This window comes from Lipophrys pholis (genome assembly GCF_963383615.2).
Source record: "Lipophrys pholis genome assembly, chromosome: 20".
Classification (NCBI taxonomy): domain Eukaryota; kingdom Metazoa; phylum Chordata; class Actinopteri; order Blenniiformes; family Blenniidae; genus Lipophrys; species Lipophrys pholis.
In genome coordinates, this window is record NC_137648.1 from 2547117 (window position 1) to 2563421 (window position 16305).

At 41.5% G+C, this 16305-nt stretch overlaps 1 protein-coding gene across 1 annotated transcript in view; it reads right to left on the reverse strand.

Annotated features, from left to right (window-relative positions):
* Positions 1 to 16305, reverse strand: part of LOC308125736 (cadherin-18) — a 127350-nt gene that overhangs the window by 21470 nt on the left and 89575 nt on the right. The window contains exons 8-10 of the mRNA XM_080489696.1: positions 14210 to 14346; positions 6136 to 6257; positions 3474 to 3591 (exon numbers count right to left, since the gene is read on the reverse strand). Coding sequence (XP_080345822.1) covers positions 3474 to 3591; positions 6136 to 6257; positions 14210 to 14346 — 377 coding nt within the window. The remainder of the gene's footprint in view (positions 1 to 3473; positions 3592 to 6135; positions 6258 to 14209; positions 14347 to 16305) is intronic.

Here is a 16305-nt window from a genome sequence, read left to right on the forward strand (position 1 = left end):
TATTTTCAATTTGTAAGCATTTCTATGAGAACACTATTGTATGAGAGCTTAACTTCCTCTGAACCACTAAGCTTTCTGTCCCCGGGGGGGATACTTACCCCCCCCCCCCGGAGTCACATGCCCTCTCAGGACCGGCTCCTGATTGAACGCCAGCAAAGACTCTGACAGGCGCTTTCACGCCATTAAAAACCAAGATCACATGGTTTGCTAATTGTTTGCCTGGCAATTTGTAAAGAAACCAAAGGGGGGATATTCCCAGCATGATACAGTAAGTCGTGATTGGAATTATTTGATCAAAATCACAAATTTTCTGAACTAAATGTCAAATTACTTTAATAAAGTAAGGTATGATGAACAAAAGATAGCTGCAGGAGAGAATCTGCAGAAACCTTTTTCAAGTCGTCATACCTTCATAATCCAATATATCCCTCTATAACGGGATGGCACTTGTTACACAATGTTTTTATATGTGGTGCTCCTCTCGTTTTACTCGTATTGCATATCTTTATTTCTGAAACCTCTCTGGAACCTATTGAACTGGATGTAATCAGCTTTGTTGTTGTGGCATTACCATAAGCAACGGCCGTACATTCCTGCGCAAGTACAAGGGGATTTAACTATCTGTCTGTCCATCATCCATCCATGAATATATATTTAAGGTTTAAATTCTGTTTTTTCCCCTCTCGTTTGCATAAAGAGCTCAAGGGCAGTTAACCTTTCATGGTATTTGCTAGTGTGACTTTTTAAAGGTTGTCCTTATTAAAACCACTTTCTGATATTTAAGTACAATAATATCCAATTCTAAACTGTGGAAATGACCAATATCAGAAATGCTTGATGATCCATAGCTAAAGCATCTTCTAATTGGGATAATTTCTCCCTAGAAATTCAGTGACCCTCCCACCACATTTACTCGGGCATTCTGCTGTCATATATTGTCATTTGGATACACTTAAATCTGAAATATTTTGAGGATAATATATTCTACATACAGGAAACCTGGAGTTTAACCAAAGTTGACAAGTCGATGTGAAAAAACCATTGTGTGGCGTGAGTGCGAGTTCAGAGTTACTCTGGTTAGTTTCATGGCAGCTGGCAGCTCTGCTTTACTTCGGCCTCGTCTACACAACTTTTCAAGTGAAAATCCATCGACATGCGTCATGCTGTCATGTGACCGGACACACAAAAGGCAATGTAAGTTGTCTGTTCTTGGAACTTGTAAACGGGACTTTAGATTTTACGATGCATTTATTTGATGTGTTTTTTCCCCGTCTGCCGGCGATGTGGCTTTAATCACTGTGAGTAGGAGGCAGATCACATCCATCCCCCACACAATGAAATAGAAGTGTATCAAATGAGATATTTGACAAGGGTTGAATACGCCACACACATCCTCACAGCCTTCGCAGAAAACAGAAGATGGATCCATAGGATGCAAAGCAAAGACTCAATCCCCCAGTCGGCTCGTCAGAGTTTTCATTTGAGTTTTCTTTCATGGCCATGTTGTCATTCCTTCAACACAGCATATGGCGAATCAGCATGAGACGATTGCATGCAAAGGTGAAGAAATACCTTGGTGTACATCTCGTTAATACCCCATGGTAACAACGTGACCAAGAAATAAATTTAGCAAGCGTTTTTCACAATGTATACAACATATTCACACCTATGCAGCTTTGCCAGCTTATCAGGTGAGATGGGCAACTTGGAACATTAGCAGCCACGGACTTATCCCGATTTTGTACCTTCTTTATTGCACAGGCAATGATCATGGTTTCATATTTATAGAGCGGATATACATCACTGCACACATATATATATATATAGTATTATACTCCACATTCATTTGAAAATAGTTCTTTGTGACATGTAATGTTTCATCTTGATTTTGGAGGAGTCTCTTCTTGTTTGATGCATGGCATCCTTCATGAGTGGGGGCGTGCAGGAGGACAAGGCGGTCTCTGAGTGCCACTAACATGAATGCAATACAACTTGCCTCTGTGCCTCCATGTAGTTGAAGCAGGAAAAGGGGAGGCTTGTTGTGGGAAGCAACTGGACCAAGGGCTAACCAGACTTACCTTCTATTACCACATTGATTTTTCTGATCTCTCTGGTGCTCCATTCCTGTCTTTTTTTTCTTTTTTTTGCTGCTCTGGCTCAGAGATCCATCTGAAGTGCCTGTGAACTCCTCTTCTCAGTGGGCAAACTGTGAGATCTTCTGGCAGAGAGCTTTTTTAAAAAGCCCTGCGATTTCAGCCCAACCGAGAGCTGGGGATTCACCTGGGGGACAAAGTGGTTGCCACGGCAACCCGCTGTTGGCGCCGGGCCGGCACGAAATAATGCACACGGGAGGCGGGAATAGGGAGCGAGCGATGTAATCTGTTTGACACGTTGCGTAAACACGCCAAAGCCTCTGTGACTCGTAGGTTTGATGCAGATCACACTCAGTGTGGATCCCAGAGTCTTCAGATGTTTACCGTCCACAGCTGATAGACAGTCGACACCAATCAGGAATAACACTGTGACCACTGACGGGTAAAGTAAACAACACGGGTCTATATCTTTACCTGTTAGACGGGGGATTATATCAGGCAGCAGGCGAACATTTTGCACTCAAATTTTGTTAGAAGCAGACAAAAATCTCCAAAGCAGAGCAGTGATCCCTGTCAAAGCGACAAGGAGAGACAAACAGTGACCCGTTGACAGGTCAACGCTCATTGATGGATTTAGAGAGTACATAGGCTGGCCAGGATGGTTCTATCCACAGGTATCTGAATAAACCATGTGTTGTACTGAGTTCCAGACTACTGAGCTGCACAACCAAAAGCACCAAAAATGTACACAAGAACTGAACCACAGAACAATAAAAGAAAGAAACCTGAAGGTCTGATGAATCATAATCTCCTTTTAAAACACCCGCAAGTGTACAAGGTGTCATTATGGGAAGAAGGCAAGTCGAGGGAATCAGGGGACAACGTTCCGGAAACCTTTCGTTCTGTCATTGATGTCAAATGTTTTTGACTCGTACCATCTACCTAAGCATTGTTGCACAGCAAAAGGAAAATCATTTCATGGAAACTGTATTCCCTGATGACAGTGACCTCGCACCCCTTGCCACAAACAAAACTGTCAGTAATTCTCGGATCTCGATCCGATTGAGCGTCTGTGGGAGTGTGCGAGAGGCAGATTCTTTAAGTGATAAGATGTAGTCTATATGAATGGGATTTGTTTGTTTCCCAAGTCTTAACAGGTTGAGAAATACAATGAAATGAGACTCTAGAATATATTACGTAGGTGGTTATGATTATATGGCTGATTCTATTGCATCTCCATGGAATGAAGAAATCACTAAAGCTTATTGGATCCTGGAATGTGGGGAATGGGAATACCTCTGCAGGCAAAGTGCAAAAAAAAAAAAAAAAAAAAAAAGACTCATAAGAAATGCAAACAAACATATTGATCACTCTAATTACCTTCATTGTCCTTCAGGGTGAAGTTGGGATTAACTGGTAGCTGGCTCGGCAAAGCGAAGGAAAAGCGCTGTCCATTGGCAAAGTCATCCTTATCCACTGCGGTGACAGTCTGGATCACCTGTGGTTCACAAGACGAGGGATGAATTACTTTCTGACTGCAACGCCTGATTAGCGGTGCAACATTGACGACGGCTCACTGGAATCCCACGCAGGACAAGAAGCTGATTAAGGTTCCGTTGCGTGTCTGAGGGTTTGTTGATCATGAAAGGTCACAGTGTTTCAGAGCTACGACCACTGGTTAGCGAACAATTGCCTCTCCCTCTGTTTTGGTGCCTGAAGGAGAGTGTCTTTTTCGTGACGAGTTCGTGGCTTATGCCGGGGGGGTGTTGGAAATGGCATCTAACAATTACAGAACGCTCTCAGGGCAACCTCACTGCCAGTGTTTGTCAGATTACAACCTTTAATTGGGAAACGACACAGTGAGGGAGAAGGCCTTGAGAGAAAACATGTCCAGATAGTCGATGTCACCGAGAAAAGTTCTTATCTTTGGAGTGAGACTTGGAGCACTGCCATGCTCCGGGGCCTCCGTCTTTAAGCGGGCATCATTGCGTATGCTCTGAGTGCTTTGGTTTCTCACTAAAATTTTAGATGCAATTGCTGAGACAACAAGGATTGTCTTTTTTTTTCCTCAGGCTTCCAAAGTCAATTTATAACCTTGTCTCACCAACCAACTGCCACTTGCTGGTTTTTAAAAGTCAGGATAATGGGATGTTTAGAGACCAGAAGAAGGAACACAATTTGCTGTTAGCTTGGAAATGTCTTTTCTGGGGAAACATTACTTTGTGGTTGCAGTCTGAATAAGTGTTGAAGCCTGAATTGATTCAACGATCTGCGAGCTTGTCAACAAAAAGTCGTTCATTCCAACGGTGCAAGATTTACTAAGCGAAAAAAAATCAATCTCCTACGAACATGAAATGATTTAATTTTAAATCATAAACCAGGAAAGCAATGTGACCATGGAGCAGAAACGAGTTTACTCTCACTATTACAACAATGGAGTTTCTGCTTCACGAAAAAACTCAAAATCAAGAAATTTTCTGTTTATCGACTGATAGACTGAGCAATCTCTAAGACTTTTTAAATGACTTAAGATTCATTAGCAGTGGGGTTCTCTACTGCGATACAAAGACATTAATTTTAATTTTTACTCTAAATTGGTGGTGAGCTGTTAGCTCTGTCTTACTGCCTTACTACGGGATGAAGTTGAGATCAGCTCCACCCCATCACAACCATGAGCTTTAAAGCTAAAAGCGAACTGGGTTCAATCCCGTTGTTCCTTTAACGGAGTCTCACTTAAGTCAAATCTAAATTCTAAACTATGCAGTTGCAAAAGTCTGATTAAATAACACTTTGAATGTTTTGGCCAAGTTGGGAAATATTCAGAACCGACAGGAACTCAACAAACCGCCAACGATCGCATTAATTAACACAGAATGTTGGAGAACATTGGACGATAGTCCAAAGTATAAACACTGTGTGCCCTCAGACCATCTTTTCCTTTTGAGACAGGAAGATTCATTTGAGTTCAAACAATCCTGCCTCTTTATTGATCAGCATTGAGCTTCTTGTTTAAAGTATATTAGTCTTACATGTGGTGTCACATTACTAACAATCCACGGCATTGGATCAATTTATCAAGCACATTCAAAAACTGAGCCATTTATGACAATGCTGTCATATTTGTACAGTAAAGCAAAACCAGTCACAAACACCGACTTTATCCATCCAGGGAGGTTACATAGAAACTGCACCCATGACCTTCTTTGGGAGGTGACAGCACTAACCCCATGAGAATACCAATAAGAATAAGAATAATGGGTAATCACCAAGCTAAGCTTCTCACCTTTGGCACAAAAAGCAAAAATAAGCAATATTAAAATGTTTTCTTATGTTTATTTTACCTTTGGTAATGATTTTAATATGCTAGGTCAGAAATGTAAGAAGCTTCTTATTGTAATTCGGATACACGCACTCTCAGCCAATTACAAAATGCTCCTTTCCTCTGGAATAAAAAGTGAAATGCAAACAGATTTTAATACATGAGAGAGCCGCTCGGCTCCCTCCCATACATTGTCTTATGAATGGTTGGTGCGCCACTGTCTCATTCAGAGCATTATAATTCTTCCCATTTAATCCCCACGGGCCGAGAACCTGGAGGCTACAGTGTAACCTTAATTCAAATTTAATACAAACTTTAATTCAAACTTTTCCTCCGCCAGCTCTAAACTATTAAAAAATGTATTTCGTTGTGTCTTCCCGGGCCTTACTCCATCACCGCTTTCCCCGTACCACCCCTTTCAGCCATTTCCATGCCGCTGATTGCTCTATATCTCAAAAACCTTCCTAATTCGAATGAATCAAAGACTACTGAGAGCAAATTGGGATGGGCTTCGATTTAGAGCTGTCATGGTTTGCTGCTGAGATACTGGTTTTAAATGGGGAGGGATGATTAAGCAGCTCTCCGCGGTGCCTCCACAGCCAATCAGTGAGCAGGCCGAACTGCTGAGGGAAACAATCGCTCATTGCGGTGGAGAAAATGAACGCGACGAATGGTGCTCGAGGTGAGGGAAGCTTCGAGCAGGTGAAGACGGTGGGGGCTCACCTGTCCCGGCCTGGAGCTCTCGCACACGATGACGTCCTCGTCGGTGGATATTTCTGGAGGGTTGTCGTTGACGTCCAGGACCTGGACGGTAACGGGAACGTGGTTGAGGAGGCTGGGGTTGTCTGCGGCGGAGAAAGAGAGCGGGAGAGACTAAGTGACAAGAAGATGAAAGCCAAATGTGAGCCTCCATAGCAAAGTAAAACATTCAACACTGCAATTTCAAACTGGGACACACTGTGCTCTTTTGTTAGGCTGTTTATGGGCTTTGTCTTGGGCTGCACCACGATAAAAGCACTGAGGGATTTCAGGAGGCAATTTTGTTCATTATAGCTCATCTAAACATCTGTGTGTGGCTTTTTGGATCCTCACTCGTGGTTGTGATGCATTATTTGCCCTTTGCACTGTGTGGAGAACCCACTGACAATGGAAACAACGGTTCCCAAGGTGGAACTTTTTGACACCTTGGGACGCCGGTCCAGACAAACGTCTGTCTACTCGCCATTGTTTTGATGTTTATGGAGCATGTGTGTGTGTGTGTGTGTGTGGTTTCATTGCAAAAAACGAACAACAGCAGTAACGTGTGGCTCAACATGAAAGCGACATCGTTTTCAGCATTTCAATGTGAACGGACCTCGGTTTCTAAATGAAAAAATGTCCAAACTAAAATATGTTTCCTTTTCACTTGAAAGTTGTCATGTGAACGGGACATTTTTGTGAAATGGGTTGCATGTTTTTCCACCTTTACATAATATTGAAATAGACTTGTGGTCGGGTTTTCTTCATTTGCTTAAAATACAGAAAAATAATGTTAATGTTTTGTTGTTCAATCCATAATACTAAAATGCCCCTACCTTTTTTCAGTAACATTCTAGTAATGACATTGTTCCAATAAAATAAAGGTTACTTTTACTCATGTTCCTTGAGTTTGTTATTTGTTCTACTTGAAAATAATTGTAGGGTTGCAGAGCTGCAGTCTGTTTCTGTAACTGAAGGAACGTAGTTGATCGACCACTCAACCCCGAACCGGAGGACCAGGGGATCGCTCGTGGTCTGGTCTCCATCCATGGGTAACCCTACCAGGAGTACTAGACTCCAGCCAACATTGCTCTTTGGATCATGGAGATCCACAAACCGTTCTGCCATGGTAAGATGGCGATCCTTTTGGGACTGCTGCTGTCAGAGAAGTCCAAACCAAGACCACCATGAGGCAGAGTGACAGGGAGCTGCTCGGCCGATACCTCTGCTGACGCTCAGGAGCACCAGCAGACTTGGTACATGGAACGTAAGAACCATGTACGAGCCTGGAAAGACCCACGCAACGGATATGACAAGGTACATTTCACTGCTGGGAATAACATGAACTACATTAAACTGGGGCAGACTGGCATAAGATCGCCTGATCAGCTCAAGATCTATTGGGATGACATTTTTTTGTGGATGCCCTCTGCTCCTCTTAGGAGTGATGGGGTTAAACAAGTAAGTAAATAAGCGCTGTAGTCTCTCTGTCCTGCATAGTCAGTGAACTTTCAGTAGCAGCGTTAGCAAAAAACTGTTGGTAATGTTTATGTTTACCATGTTTATAATTGAGTTTATATGTACATATCTAACATCAGCTGAACATAATATGAGAATCAGAGCCACAGTAAATTCTTTGCAAAGAAGCGTCTTTATACTGTGAGTACAAAGAGGTTTTCAGTGACGTGCACAACACTGCCTATTATAAGTGACCTTATTAAATGCCCTTGAATGAGGTAGTTAACCCGGGGCAACTCCACACACTGGAGCAACATCAATAACCCTCAAACTCCAAGGGGAATCTTTTGGGAAAACGTGTCAATTCTTCAGGCCCCAATTTTCAAATGAAAACACAAAAACGATGCTTTTGCACTTCAAACATGGAAACGCCGCCTTAGTCATCTCTTAGTCATCAGCCAGGTACTTCAATATACTATTGAAAAAAGGCTTAACATTTAGTTGAACATTTCTCTTGCTCCACAACTGAACTGGATATTTGACCCTGTATCAATGAGGTAATCCCAGGGATGTTTTCCTTTCTGATGCAGAGCATTGATGGTCCTTTAGAAACATTTACAAGGATGCACAATGCACGTGGCAGTTCTTTCGCTCTACGATCCAAGGTTGAAAGGTGACATTATTCTCTGAACCAGGAATTCAACCACATATCCCCAGTTGTCTGATTGCCGAGTTTCTCGGTTTTATACAGTCTACATACAGTACATGTGTGGCAAAGCAGCTTTCTTGGCACAGCTCCCAGCAGACAGACAGTAGTCACTAAGGTGCACTCCACTTTCGATCGAATTAATGCCTATAGATTTTTCACTCAATCTTGTGCATAAAGAATTCTGTACATGATGTTAATCCTCAGCACACAGCAGGGGTTTGACGTCGCAACGAGGGCCTTATTTACTAATTGCACTCGCGTACAAATAGATTCTGCATGTTTTTGCGGTTGATTTACTGAGAGAAACACCATGAATGTATTCAAGTGATGGTTTAACGTGCATCAGGCCTGTTTACATGAAGAAGATCTGCTGGAGGTGGTATTGCTTCCATGTTCGTTTGCTCTGGTTCACCGTAGAGTGATTGATGAAGCTCTGAGTTCCCACAAGGATAGAAATGTGAAGATAGAAATGTCGGTGAAAGACTCTATAAAATGAAAGTTAATAAATAACGTTATTAAATATACACATACATCAAAGCAAACAAGGTCATTTTCACAATGTTTTAAGTTAAAATGCAGAATTTTTGTGTTTCCATTTAAGAAAACTTTTGCATTAAGGTTTTGAAAACGATGGCAGAGAGGCTGAAAACGACGTTGTTTTCAGGCAAGGCCACTAGTTGGGGCTGTTCCTTCTTTTTGTAATGAAACCACATACACACCAGGAGAATCTGGACGGGGAGTAATGACATTGTTGGTATTGTCCATCTACTCACGCATGTGCAGAACAACTATTTAATAAGTGATGCAAATGTGCAGTAACAGCATATCTGAAAAGTTGCATTTCTCCTGTTTCCACGGAGATGGAGTGTCTTTGAACAGTGACACCTTGGGAGCTGTTTTCATAAAGTTGGTGTAAATCATGTAACTGGACTCCCCAGATGTTGCCGCCTAAACCTGAATTTTAGCGACAAAAGACCAAAGAAAAAAACGAAATCACAGAACATAGTAGTCTTATCGATCTTATCATCAAGTCCACAAACAAAAGTCGCAGCGAGGCAGTGGACAAAATGACTCAGGCTGAACCGACTCACACCATTTTCTCATACGTGGTAAAAATCAGTCCAATTCATGAACAACAAGTAGTAAATCATGTTGTGCTTTGTATATCAACGATATTTGCAAATCAATCAGCATATACAATTTTTGTGGAATGTGACGCACAAGCCCGATGCTTCATATTCATTAAAGCAATAGTGATAAATGTATAGTGTGTGTTGTTTTGCTTGTCGGGTGTGATCATCCCCGCGTTCCGGTAATATGTCAGCTTCCACTTGTGTGTGCGCAGTATCACGTTTGTTTTTTCTTCTTATATGCGCTAAGCTTTAGTAGCGCAGGCTCTAAGTGTCTTATAAGACAACTCTTCAAGCTTTGAGACGTGACGTACCACGGTGGATCAAAACACATTGGAATTCAATCAAACACCTATTTTCTGTTGGATTCGACCGCTGCGAATGGTCTTGCAGCAAATATTAGACTGCAGCCTAAAATCTCTGCAGGACGGTTCAGCTGCAAACTGTGCGTCGGGTGCTTTGTCTCTCCCTCCAACACTGCGTGTCCTTGCCCATTCAAAGGGGTAAAAATTTATCATTCTGCCTTTTGACAGTGTCTTGGCATGTATCTGTATCCTTGAATACTAAGGAGTGGTGGAGAGATAAAGAAACATTAGCATGCAGCCTCCCTGTCCGTCGGCAGGAGATTTGTAGAATTGTGATTACAAATTGCACACGTTACCTGATAGCAATTCCCGAAGTTAGCCTGGTCCTTTATTGATTTAATTAATTTCCAGTGCAGGAAAGGACAATGAAACAATTGGGCCTAATTTCATTTTGTGGCTAATTAAAAGGGGGGGGGGGGGGGGGGGGGGGGGGGCGAGAAATACACTGCAGCCTATTTAAATATATTCTAATCAATATGCTAATGGTACAGTTCACCCTTGTTTTCTTCAGGCTTTAATTGCTAATATCACAATTTAGTGAGATAGAACGACACTGCTCGATTACAGTGAGGGAGTGATGGCCGTAGTGCAGTTCAAGCATCTTGTAGTCAGAGATCCAAGACGTACCAATAACCAGGACTGCTGCGATCCAGCTTTTTCGCTTTCGGTTTACCAATAGGGCATCTGCCGATACTGATCCCATACCCCTGTGCTGATTGGCAGCACATTTTCTTCTTTATTATTTAAGACTCACTTTGTAGCCCAGAATGTTAGAAATGGCTTGATCAAGTGATATTACTCTAACAACATATACCTATCCAGAATAAAATTACACAAGTTTCCCACTGAGTTGTGAGGAAAAACTGGCCCGTTAATGATTAATCAACGTCTTATCTTTAACAGCAGCATCGAATAAAATAAGCAAAACATAAAAGACAACACAAGGCCTCCTAAACACTTACCAGTAAACTAAACAGTAACCTGACCTGCACATTAACCAAACAATAAGATATTTAAATTTACTTTCAAACAACTTGGCCGGTTTTAACAGAGTTGAGTTCAGGGGCCACATAAAGACAAATTTCATCGTGAGTGGGCCAGACCTCTACAATAGTGCCACAATAACTTTTGAATTCTAACTTTAGATAGACGAAAAATGACTTTCGTTTCTTTGTTGTGGAGCGGAGTGTGCGTGACGAAAACGTCTCGAGTTTCACAAAAGCAAACAAAGTTGGGCAAGGCAGTGTAATAGATTGCTGGATTGACTGGGACAATCACCTGCTAACAAGATATTTGCAATTACAATTATAATTAAAAAAATATATAATTGCAAGAATCAAAGTGCCAAAAATCCGCCACTGAATTAGTTTAGTAGAGTGAGAGCAGTGCAGATTAATGTACTCATTCCTTTTTTATGGAACTTTAGTTCATATTGATTTTGTCTCCAATGATTTAGAACCCGGGCTGCCAGACAATGTAATCCCCTCGGGGTGTCTTGTTATGTAGCGGGAGATCACCAAAAGGAAAAAAAAAGAGCTATAGTTCACACCTCCCCCCCACCCCCCCCTCCGCCCCACAATCGCTGCTATTCATATCATTCTTTTGTGACACAGGAGTCACCTATAATCAAATGCAATTTAGATTTATAAGGGCTCCTATTAGCTCAAGGCGAAGGAAAGTGGATTTAAAAAAAAAAAAAAAGTCGTTTCTGAACTACTTCTTTAAGGCAAATGGATTTAATCTGTTTATAACAGCTTAGTGTTGTGCGGTAGAGTGCCATTCTGAAGGACTTTACTTACCGGCAACAGTCCAAAAACATATGTTTGAGACTTATTAATGACTTTAAATAGTGTGAATATCTGTCCATCGTGTGGAACCCGCCATCACCCGTCGTCATCGGGCATTACCTCTGGCCGCCTCACAACCTTAAGTCCCATAAAGTGTAACAGAAGAAGGATGGCTGGTTCAATACAAGCCGTGAATGCCTCTGGCTCGGTTTATTTAGCCATAAAAAAGCACCTCTGTCAATATTCACGGAAAATGGTTGTCACTGCTGAACTTCACATAAAAGTCAAATTTCATTAGGAGATTCCGCCTTTTTTTCATCAATGTGAGGGAAACAACAACATTTGATTCATTTATTGATTTCGAGAGCTATGTTACTTTTATCATGATAAAAACTCAATAAATCACAGTTGGTTCCACAATTTTATACTGATGAACTTCTACCGCACCCTTTATAGGGCACTCACTGCAATGGCAATAAATTGAGTGTTGTTACCTTTTCGGTATTGTTAAAGGTTATTTCAAGACTTTACTAATTTTAATTCTGTAACATTTTGAAGTCAGTATAAACAAACACCAATATATTCCATTTACATAGAGTTAGGGATGTCCCGATCCGATCGGTAGATATCGGATCGGGGCCGATATTGGTGATTTGTGTGTGATCGGGAATCGGCAAATCCAGCCGATCACCCCGCCGATCTAAAAAAATAAAATAAAATAAAAAAACGCGGTCCAACGACATCAACCAAATAACCACAACAATCAGGGACTAGAAGCTCCGGTCGAGCTGCAGAAGCTAGACGCAGGCGGAGCGGGGCCATAGACCTATAAAACTAGAGTTATATATAGTGGGTTATGTGTTTATGTGCAGAAGTCTACTTCTAAATTTCTATGTGGTCTGTCTTCTTCTGCGTTTTTGTTGTGTTTGGTGGGTCACAGCGCCCCTAAAGGTCTGGCGTGTGTACTACATGCCCTGAAGCCTCGTGTTGAGCCGTGTTCATAGTGAGGTGTGGACGGTTTGTTGGGAGAAGGCCAGGGAGGACAAAGATTGTTTTTTTTCGTTGTGTGGCTGTACCCCCAGTTTACACCGAAGCAACAAACTCGGTGCGGCTTTAAAATAAAGGATTTTAAAATAAAGGATAAGTAACCACAGAGGAGCGATATGGTGAAAATCAATAACCCAGAAGGTTACGCTAGTTTGAAGGGAGACTGGGATATTCTGAATAAGTTTTTGAGAGGACTACTTTTGTCAAACAGGTTTTACCACTTTGATGTGGAATTTAATGTTTAGAATTCACATTGAAATGTAAATGTTTTGTGACAATTCAGGTCAAACCTCTCATACTGCTTGAAACAGTATTTCAGTGAAACTGAAATTTAATACAATAAGAAGTTACATTGGAGCCTAACAGCATTTATGTTTAAGTCATTCTGAGATTTTGATTCAATAAGTGAGTTTTACAATAATTTCTAGCTAAACAAAGCTTCTGCCAATAGTGCTTTTAGCTTCAGACATCTTAGTTACTCCAAAAATAGACTATTGAGTAATTTTGCAATAGCAATGTGAGTATCGGATCGGGAAAGTATCGGTATCGGCCGATACTCAATTCTGAAAAATTGGATCGGTATCGGGGGGCAAAAAAGTGTGATCGGGACGTCCCTACATAGAATAATAATGTGTTGACCAATCTGAACCAGTGACTCAATAAATCACTATTTATAGTTAAAACCTCAAATAAAGGAGATAAATTCATCAGGATACGTCTGAAATAAGCTCATCTTTATAATACACCATATTACTTTTCTACAGAAAATGTGTATATTTAAGAAAACAAATTTTTTATGAGCATGAAAGAATATGGACTGGGAGTCATGACACTCTGGAAGCAAACATGGTTGTTATCGTCCATCTATTCATGCAGGTGCAGAAGAACCATTTACAACATTTCGCCCTTGCTTGACCAGTCTTCTAGCATCAAGTCTATCTTAATTGCAGTAAGAAAAATAAATGAGATTATCCAGTGAACACAAACAGACACTAGTGCTCTTTATTTTTACTGAGTAAAATAAATAAATAATGAAACTGACTCACGACTGCCACTTGATGCACTTGTTGGTCAATATTAATATTTACTGTTTGGATCTTTATGCAAAATTCTCCTATTTTACTTTCCAGCGAATTTGTTTCAGTTGGGTTTGCCACAGGGAGTCGACTTAACCCGGGATTAGAACTCAAGTCCAGAACAGTCAAGTTCTGGACCGAAACAAAAATCCCACCAGAGGGAATCCTCCCTTCACTTCCTGTAAAACTCTTTCACAGGTCAAGTGACTCATCCTGCACTCAGTTGTGTTTCCTCGTTCTGCATCCAACAGCTTTGTGAAGCCCCGAGCCGCTCACTGTCAACCATGTCCTGTTTCCCTTCACTGGTCACTGATTGGCTACTTTAAATGCCAATCAAATTCGGGACACACCCATCTGTGAAGTGCTTTAACAGGAAATGCATGTATATAAAGAGATTTCACACATTTCACACAAGCGCCATTTCATGGCGTCTCTAAGTGATCGTAAGCACTGGATTTGAGGGAATAACCAAACCATGGGTACCTACCAACCTCCGAGGCCATCACAGTAATGTTGTGCCAGGGCATGTCTTCTCTGTCAAGAGGCTGTGTCGTACGTATGACTCCGCTGCTCTCCTCGATTTTGAAGTACCGTACTCCGTCTTCTTTACTATCCATGAAATATCTGTTTGGAGAGAGAATTATGATTTTTATCCAGACCGTCGATACATCATCTTGTCATTCAGCAAGCAGCCGTTCAATATTAGCGTGATGTATTAATATGTGTTCAAAGTGTGGGACGGGTCGCAGACCATAAATAAAAGGGTTAGCAGATGTTTCTGCTTTTTTGTTGCCTGTGGATTCCAAACAGCTGTTGGACGATATACAATAAAGACATTATATGGGTGCTGGATGAAGGTTGACTCACATGCTCACATAAAATATATTAAGCATCGATTTGCATGATCAACTGAGAACAACACCAAGAGTGACGCCAACAGATGCATTCAAACGGGATTATCAACAAATGGGAAACAATCAAACATGAACAATCAGCTGCAAATGGTATTCTTTTGTATTTGTTTGCCATGGAGTGTTTGAATGGCGCGCTGGTGGAAGAAGTAAGAAGCTGTCAAACCTATCAGTTTCAGTAAATAATTCTGAATTTGGCCCAAAAAACAACAAGAAAACGAATTATTGAAAAGGATCTGTCACAAAACAAACAGTCCAGATTCAAACTGAAGGGGTACAAAATATCCTATTATAAAGTTTACTTAGAATAGTTCTCACCATAACAACAAGCCTCTCTGTTGAAGGCTGAGATGATTTGAACCAACGTAACAATTTCAGTATTTATCGCAATCTCACACATATGCTTGGTTTCCCATATTTGTGAATACAAAAGTGCTTATCCGATTATTTGTGTACTGTCAAACTCAATCTTGCGCCTTTCGTTTAATGTCAAGAGTATCTAATGCGATTACTATTCCTGGCACTTTGGTTTGTAATTGTCCTTTTTCTTACGTATTTCCTGTACTTTATGAAATTAATATAATTTTCTTTCAATGTATTTTATGTTTCTATGTTATGGGCTTATATGGGGGAAACAATAAAAATTAAAATGCAAAAGACAACTGCATCTGGAGGTCGAACAGGGTGGTACGTAGCGCCTTGCAGTCCTTTTCACGTTCTGCATGAAGGTTTGATGTGCCACAAAGTAATTCACCTCCATAACACTAGGGGGCATAGCAGGAGTGGTCGTGAAACCACAAGAAACTCGTTGGTAATGTTTAATTTATGGTTCTAATGAGAAATTTGGCAAAACATTGTCAGCAATGCAAAAATCTATATCTTCGTTTGCAATCCAACGGACTGTGGCTAGCTAACTTCCTGCCATATGATGGGAGGTGTTTGCCCCGCCCCCAGGTGGTGTGTGCTGTTCAGCCTTTAAATGAACGGCTTCTCCAATAAAATCATATTTACTACACCATCATCGGGATCGCATGTGGAATTTCTTATTATGCCCCATGACGTAGCAGAGCAGACCAACCACGGCCCTCGTGGTCTGCGGTCTTTACCTCACCGGAACGCAGACAGAGGCCGTTGGCAGCGGCGTTGTGTCGACGCAGAGGCCGTGCAGAGACCATCTCAGCTCATAGCAGGCAGTGAAATGGAGTGTTTGACTGCAGACAATAAATTCGGCTGAAGTGTGACAGTCACACAATTAGACAAGGAAATGGTTCAAATGGAGTTAAACTGATGAAGAAGTACCCAAACAGGCATTTAAACAGTCAAATATCATACTTCCAGAGTCAGAGGACAAATAAATGAAACTATCTTTGAAACGCTTCAAGCTCAGAATTGTTAAATAACTCAGCAGATGGGGGGGGATACCTGGATCAAACCCTGGCAAACGACGCTCTGGACATTTGTCACACGTGGGTGAGAACGTTTGAAGACCAGAAAACACAACTAACTCATATTAATGAGACACATTTGACCCAAGCCTCGCAGAAGCAGCAGCGCTTTGAAGAGGCTGGCGTGCAGCGGGAGCAGCGCCAGCCAACGGGGACGCGTTCATGCCTCTGTGATTCTCAAAGCCCGGCCCCACCTCTGAGGCAGAGCAATCCCCACTGCTTCTAAA